Raw genomic sequence first — 7,250 nt, 5'->3', positions numbered from 1 at the left:
GCTCAGACAGAATTTCCACTGACACATCTCTACCAGAGTCAAAGTAGAACATATTTTCTCACATTTAATCAGAGTTCATAATTACTGGTTATCTTTCTAAAAGAATGTAAGTGAGAAGGACTGAAGGTATCTGGGGCCAGAGCCATGGAAAATTAGATTCCTTTAGGAAATGCTTATGGATTTTCCAGAGGAGAGAGCGTGCGTGGAGTAGAGCAAGCGAGTGTTAAAATGAGTGCATGTAGAGAGAAAGAAACTTCCAGTTTGAATATAATTTCAAAGGGGAATCAAGCACAGTCCACATGATGGTTGTAACTGGAGACTGCAGCTGTGTTGGCAAGCTGACTGTGGATATAGACCTGGGCCCTGGAAGGTCTTCTGCTGGTAATGATGCTGCAAGAGATCTTGTGAAAGGAGCCAAGAAGGACAGAGAAGGCAAAGACATGTTCTCTGGGAAAAGGGCATGAGGAAGAAACTGAAGTGTTCAGATGATGCTCTGGCCAATGAAATCAACTAATACCATTTCTTCCACGTTTAGAGGGCTTGAGAAATAAAGCTGAGTTGGTGTATAAGCAGCTGGGACACACAGCTCACACTCCTGAGAGAGCACTTCTACGGCCTGCATGAAGCTAAGTAATAAACACTCTGTCTTCACCCTGCTATTTATGTGTTGCTTGAGGGTGTCTAGCTCTTTTTCTGCCCGTATTACTTGGGCATAAGATTATTGCAGAACTGGGCTTTAATAAGATCAACAGTAAATTAGAATGACCACAGACATACAGCTAACTGCTGCTTCCCTGGTCATTACAGAGGAGACCTGATGTGCACTAGTTCCGATCTTCTATCTTCCCCTCTTTTGTGGATATATCTCAGGGTTAATATTATAAACTAGAACTGTTACAACTGAGTCAGAGAACTATCACATTCTATTTGCATCAGGGGCCTGGCGATCACTGCAGGTTTATTTCTCCATTGCCCTAGATTCAGTCTCACACTTCAGCTTGCATCTCTGACCATTGCCCTTAGATGGCTTATTGTCAGCACAACTAAAATGGAATTTATTTCTCCACCTACATCGTCTTCCCCTTCCGCTCTTCTACTTTTGTCTAATCTACTAGGGTGCTCTTTGGCACCGAGACATGAAATCCACTGTGCCTCTCTCTCTTCTCCACCCATTCAGCATGGGATTAGTCTTGCCATTTTTTTCTTATAATGCAATAAATCTTTGCAAAATGAGTATGAAATGGCATACTGAATAACAGTAAATGAAAGTTAGAATTCTTCTGGAAGTGATGAGATCTTCAGAGAGATTCCAGTGAAGTGATCCACCACATGCCAGCTCAGCCCGAGTCCTACGGCTAACCTGAATCAAGGTGTCTTGTTATTCAGTTCCTTACAGAAAAGCCCCTACTTCTGTGCTATTTACAAGAAATGAGTTAATGTAAGAGCACCAAAATGCTGTATTATGACTCCATCAAGATACACACATACCAAAATGGAGTAACTCTGTGACCTGCTGGTATCTTTCCTCATCCTGCCCTCCTCCTCAGTTGTTATTTTCACTCAGGGAGGCACATCTAGAACTAGTTTGTAAACTCTTTGGGTTGGGAACTTATGCTTTTATTTGTTCAATAAAGAACCTATACATGTTCAACACTCTAGAAACAAAAGTTAACTGTAATGAACAGGCAAGATTTTATTCTCCTTGTCTTTCTCTTCCTTCTACTTCATCCTGTGTCATTATTTCTAATATCTCCCATCACTTCATCCATTTTTCTTACCTTCCTCCGTCCCATCCTTTTCTCTCTGTCTATAGTATGAGCTTTGCCCGATTAAAAACATCACTCTACTATTCCAGTGAAGCCATTCTAATGACAGCTCTCCCACTGCAGTCAGCACAAATAGAAGTGAGGGCTGGCTGATGTGAAGGATAGGGAATAGGAAAAAATACCAAAATATAACTGAAGACGAGGGATTTAGTCCTACCTGTTGTTGTCTCTTATGCCAACTTGAAAGCCTTGCGCTTTTTCTCATGCAAATCCTGGCAAGGTGCACATGAGCGTCACTGGAGTCAAATGGTGCTGTTGCTGCAGACCAGATATTTTGGCAAATTTCTATGAAAATACTTGGTACAGTCCATTTGTGATTTAAAATATCTTTTAAATCCAATAAGGAGTGAAGGAATGGGGACAAATTACTTCTTCATATTATCGTCTTTTTGATGCAAAAAGCACAGACTCAAAAGTTCTTGCACCTCTCCAGCTTCTTTTTTTCAATGGCAAAATTGTCCCATCCTAGGTGAATGAGAAGACAAGACAAAAAAGACTAAGTTTGGCATCTAATAACTTCAGGCAGCTTCCCATGGCCGTGTATCTCACAGACCAGACCTTACGTTAGAATAGTGCCCTTCTGATGATAACCTTATGAAAATGTAAGTAAGAATTTAATAAATAATAACACTAGTGTAATACTTAGCATTTCATATTATGAAAGCCCTCTATAACCTGAATAATAAAAGACTGACAGAGGCTATATGTTGTTCATTTTATAGTTGAGTGTGCAAAGGGGAGTGGTGAATTTTAGTGCATGTGGAAGTAAGGGATTACATGATGTAAACTAGAACCTGTGTTCCGGCAGGCAAATGTTACACAGATAACTGACTAATATCCACTAATTCCCATGCACCTGTGACCTGCATAGCTCTATTATTCCAGACCTGGGACTCTTTCCCCCTCCAGTTCTGTCTTAGTCTTGATTCATGTACCCCTGTTTCAGTGCTGGACATGTTTTGCAGAGAGGACTTCACTCTGATGTAGGCTTGGCTTCAGATATGTGCTGGACCCTCTCTCTAGCAAGACAAGCAACAGCATGTAGCCAGACAGCCACTATTTGGGACAAGGCTGAAAACGAATTTAACATGTGAGTGACTGAAACCATATTTGAATCCAGACGTCCTGGGATCATTCAATGATACACATAGCTCTCAAACTTTAACAGCATTATTAATATCCTTTTGCAGGAGAACTGTCCACCAGGACTCCAAAAGGGAAAGATCAGCACACTATTAAGCCTTTGTGTCTCATAGTACTCATGAACACTGTAAAATCGGAAACTCTGTTTATGGTGGGCATTATATGGGCTGTAACTTCAGAGGTGCTAGAAATCTAGTTATCTACTTGGAGTTACCAGGGGTCTCACAAGAACAAAGTCCCGTGCTGTGACAAAAGGTCAGGCTATCTGAACTCCCTGGTTTCAGCAGCTGATTGTCTAACCCGGCTGTTCCCTATTTCCAGTAGTAGTGATGGGTACTGTTAGCTGATGGTAAAGTTCTAGCAGGGCTAATTAAGCAGACTGAACTAATAACTTTCCATTTTGGCACTGGAATTATTCATAATTTAATATAGTGCTGCTGAAACATTAACCTTTCGACAACTGGCACAGAGCCCTGAGCACAACTTAGTGCTGATCATCTTTCAGTAAAACAAGTGTTATTGTTAAAACAGGTATAAATCATTCATGTCTTCAGCTTTTGTGTCAAACTGTACATGAGAATAAGTAGTAAACTGGGTAATTTATTTACCTTTTTGCAATTATTTTTATGATTTTATGATCATAGTCAATGATTCATAAATGCTGGCCAAATGCCATTTCATACTCATTTTGGTCTTTCAGTGCTTTGGTATGCTGTTTTTCATCTTTGAAAATGTCATCATGGATACAGGACAGCTTAATCCAGGCACAAATATAATCCCATTTCATGGGAAAACACCTCTGACACATCTCCACCACCACAAAACTCAAATACAGCCCACAATCAGCATGACCACTATAAGTGACAGCTTGGGACAGTTTTGCACTTACACAAACAAATGTTTATTTGAAGATTCACACAGAAAGTGCTTCATATTCAAAATAAAAGAATATTTTAAAACAGTTTGAAAAGTTTCTGTTAGGAAAGAGAACACAGGCTGTTGGGAAGGGAAGACTGTAAAAAGCTGGATAGTTCCAAATTTGTTGAAAATCAACATGCATATCTCCCACCATTTGGTTACTGGAATGTGACTGCAGACTCAAGGGACTGTGACACAAACTTCTGGGACTTTCTGCTGATTGGCTGCATTATGTTTTCCTTTCAACTTGCTACTGACATGATTTTTCTTGTATCAGGGAATGATAAGAGAATCAGAGCCAACTGGTAACCAGATGACTGCAGGTAAGCGGAGAACATGGAAACCTGGGTGGTGGGTCAGAAATGGGAGGCAGCATGGGCAACAATGTCAGAGTAAAAAGAGGGTCAGGGCAAAACAGGGAGGCAAGATCAAATCAATATCTTAGATGCCTATATACAAATGCAAGAAGTCTGGGTAATAAGCAGGAAGAACTGGAAGTGCTAATAAATAAATATAACTATGAAATAGTTGGCATCACAGAAACTTGGTGGCATAATACACGATTGGAATGTTGGTATGGAAGGGTACAGCCTGCTTAGGAAGGATAGACAGGGAAGAAAGGGGGGAGGTGTTGCCTTATATATTAAAAATGTACACACTTGGACTGAGGTGGAGATGGACGTGGGAGATGGATGTGTTGAGAGTCTCTGGAGCTGCGTCTACACGTGCCAGCTATTTCGAAGTTGAAACTGACGTAAGGCGGCGAGACGTCGAAGTCGCTATCCCCATCAGGAGATGGGAATAGCGCCCTACTTCGACGTTGAACGTTGAAGTAGGGCATGTGTAGCCGATCTGCATCCCGCAACATCGAAATTGCGGGGTCCGCCATGGCGGCCATCAGCTGAGGGGTTGAGAGACGCTCTCTCCAGCCCCTGAGCTCGATGGTCCCCACGTGCAGTGGCCCCTTAAAGCTCCCCGCTCCCTGCGTTCCTGTGCAGGAAGCTGAGAGTGCGTGCAGGTGGCAGCACTGACACGCAGCCAGCCTGCATGCCTCCCTGCAGCCCCAAGCCACCACCCCCGCTGCAATGGCCGCACGCCAGCCCCCGAAGCACCTCCAGGGCACCCCCCTCAAGGGGAGCCAGGGCTCCCAGCCTGGCAGCCAGCCTGGGAAAAGGCAGCAGGGCCCCTCCTCGATGGAGGCCGAGATCCGGGACCTGCTGGGGCTCTGGGGCGAGGAGGAGGTGCTCCAGGTAATGGGGAGCAAGAGGCGGAACGCGGATGCATTTGCTCGGCTGGCCGAGGGCCTGGCTGCCCGGGGTCACCCTGCCTGCACTCCTGACCACGTCAGGAGTAAGGTGAAGGAGCTACGGCAGGGTTACGCCCGGGCCCGGGATGCAGCCAGCCAATATGGGGCCGCCCTACCACTTGCCCCTTTTACAGGGAGCTCAGGTCCATCCTGGGCCCCCGGTACATCTCCTCCCCTCCAGCCACTCTTGACACCTTGGCCGACAAGCCCCAGCAGGCCCTGGAGGCGGAGTCCACCCTGGAGGCAAGCCCCGCACTCCAGGTGCCCCCCCAGGAGCCCACCCCTGGGATGCTGGAGGAGGAGGAGGAGGGGGAATCCTCCTCCAGCAACAGGGGGCTCCACATCTCCATGCCATCCTGGAGCTCCAGCAGGGCATCTGCCCAGAGGGTGTCCCCCAACCGTGGGAGTGGACCGTCAGGTATGTACCCCCCCCGGTGCACACCCCCCAGGGTTAAGGGGCGGGGACAAGAGACATGACCAGGGTCCTCCACATGCCCAGATGACCATGGCCCCAAGGACAGCAGTGGCATGTCCCTCAGAAGAGTGCAGCAGCCCCTGCCCCCCAGCAGGCCAGCGCCATGCCCCATCCCTGGGGATGGGGGGAGCGGAACCTAGGGTCCCCCGGGGGGGAGGGGGTGGGACACCCATCATCATCAGCAGCATCTCCCGGGGACGGGGATGGGGAACCAGCAGCAGAGGGGTGGGGGGACAAGGGCCACAGCTCGGGGCCCACACTAACGGCTGTCTCCACTCTTCTTCCCCTCCCCGTGTTCTGCAGCTGCACCATCGGAGGCCCCAGAGAGCGCCGGCGAAGTCTCCGTGGTCCCGGAGGGCCCACCGAGGCCATCGCTGCAGGCCAGCCCCCTGGCGGAGCACCGACCAGCCCCAGGACGGGGCCGATGGCGGAACCACCACCCAAGGACAGCCACGGACCCCCAGCTGCTCGCAACCCTCCGGCGTCAGCTGGAGGTGTCGGAGCAGCGCCTGCGGGTGGAGGAGCAGTGGCTGGAGCTCCAGGAGCGAGCGCTGGCCTGGCACCAGGAGGCATGGGGGGGGTCTTCATGCGCACATTCAAGCGCATAGCAGAATACCTGGCCCCTCATGCCGCACCGCCTGCCACTCTGCCCACCCTGCCCGCCGCTCCACCCGCTGCTCTGACCGCCGTGCCGATCGCCGTCCCACCACCGTCCACCACCCTGGGTCCTTCCGCCGAGGGGGACCTGGGGGCTGCTGACACCCGCCGGCCATACCTGCCGGTTCGCCTGGCCCCCACCCAGCCTCAGCCAGGGCTCAGGCCGAGGCAAGGGGCGCACCCGCCAACCCTGGGCACTGGACAGTAGAGGGGTGCGGGGCCCAGGACGTAGCCCCCCCCCTTTGTACATATCTCCCATCATATTTTTGTGTATATAATTTGTGTTACACCCCTGTTCTTTTATATGGTACCTGCCCCCCCACGTAAATAGTCCCCCCCTTTTGTTCTGCTCTCTCTCTATATATTTGTAGTATTAATAATAAGAGAAATCACCGGGTTTTGGTTTCAAAAACAAAAGGTCCATTTTTATTTGCAAGAAAAGTGTGGGGGGTGTGTGCTCTTGGGTGCTCTGTGGTGTGGGGGCAGGGAGTGTTGTGGAGGATGGGAGGGTGCAGTGGGGGGCCTGCCAGCATTCACCCCGCGGCCTGGTCGAAATAGGCCCACAGGGCCTCCCGAACCCAGATGCCCTCAGGGGTCCACCTGGCGACTGGGGGCAGCGGGTGGCTGCACGTCAGCCCTGCCAGCCTCCACAGCCCAGCCCTGGAAGAATGCCCCCCCCGCCTTGCTCTCGACCAGGTTGTGGAGTGCGCTGCACGCACCCACAACCTGGGGGATGTTCGTGGGGCCCGCATCGAGGCGGGTAAGGAGACACCTCCAGCGCCCTTTGAGGAGGCCACAAGTGCGCGCAACCACCTGGCGTGCATGGTTCAAGCGCGTGTTGAAGCGCTCCTGGCTGGCTGAGAGATGGCCCATGTAAGGGTGCATGAGCCAGGGCCGGAGGGGGTACGCCACGTCTGTGACGATG

General features: G+C 49.6%; 1 protein-coding gene across 2 annotated transcripts; it reads left to right on the top strand.

The window, feature by feature from the left end:
- Nucleotides 1–2,297: 2,297 nt before the first annotated feature.
- Nucleotides 2,298–6,660, top strand: LOC142020795 (uncharacterized). Of its 2 annotated transcripts, XM_075008985.1 has the most exons (4): nucleotides 2,298–2,428; nucleotides 2,792–2,916; nucleotides 4,165–5,611; nucleotides 5,972–6,660. In XM_075008985.1, the coding sequence occupies exons 3-4, from the start codon at nucleotides 4,973–4,975 to the stop codon at nucleotides 6,425–6,427; spliced, it is 1,095 nt and encodes a 364-aa protein (XP_074865086.1). In that variant the 5' UTR covers nucleotides 2,298–2,428; nucleotides 2,792–2,916; nucleotides 4,165–4,972; the 3' UTR covers nucleotides 6,428–6,660. The 2 variants fall into 2 exon arrangements, with proteins under 2 accessions (XP_074865086.1, XP_074865087.1); XM_075008986.1 differs by lacking the exons at nucleotides 2,298–2,428; nucleotides 2,792–2,916 and having other exon boundaries at nucleotides 4,052–5,611.
- Nucleotides 6,661–7,250: the final 590 nt, after the last annotated feature.

This window comes from Carettochelys insculpta, chromosome 14 (assembly GCF_033958435.1).
Source record: "Carettochelys insculpta isolate YL-2023 chromosome 14, ASM3395843v1, whole genome shotgun sequence".
Classification (NCBI taxonomy): Eukaryota; Metazoa; Chordata; order Testudines; family Carettochelyidae; genus Carettochelys; species Carettochelys insculpta.
The sequence above is the reverse complement of the archived record's forward strand: the minus strand, read 5'-3'. Positions and strand labels throughout refer to the sequence as shown.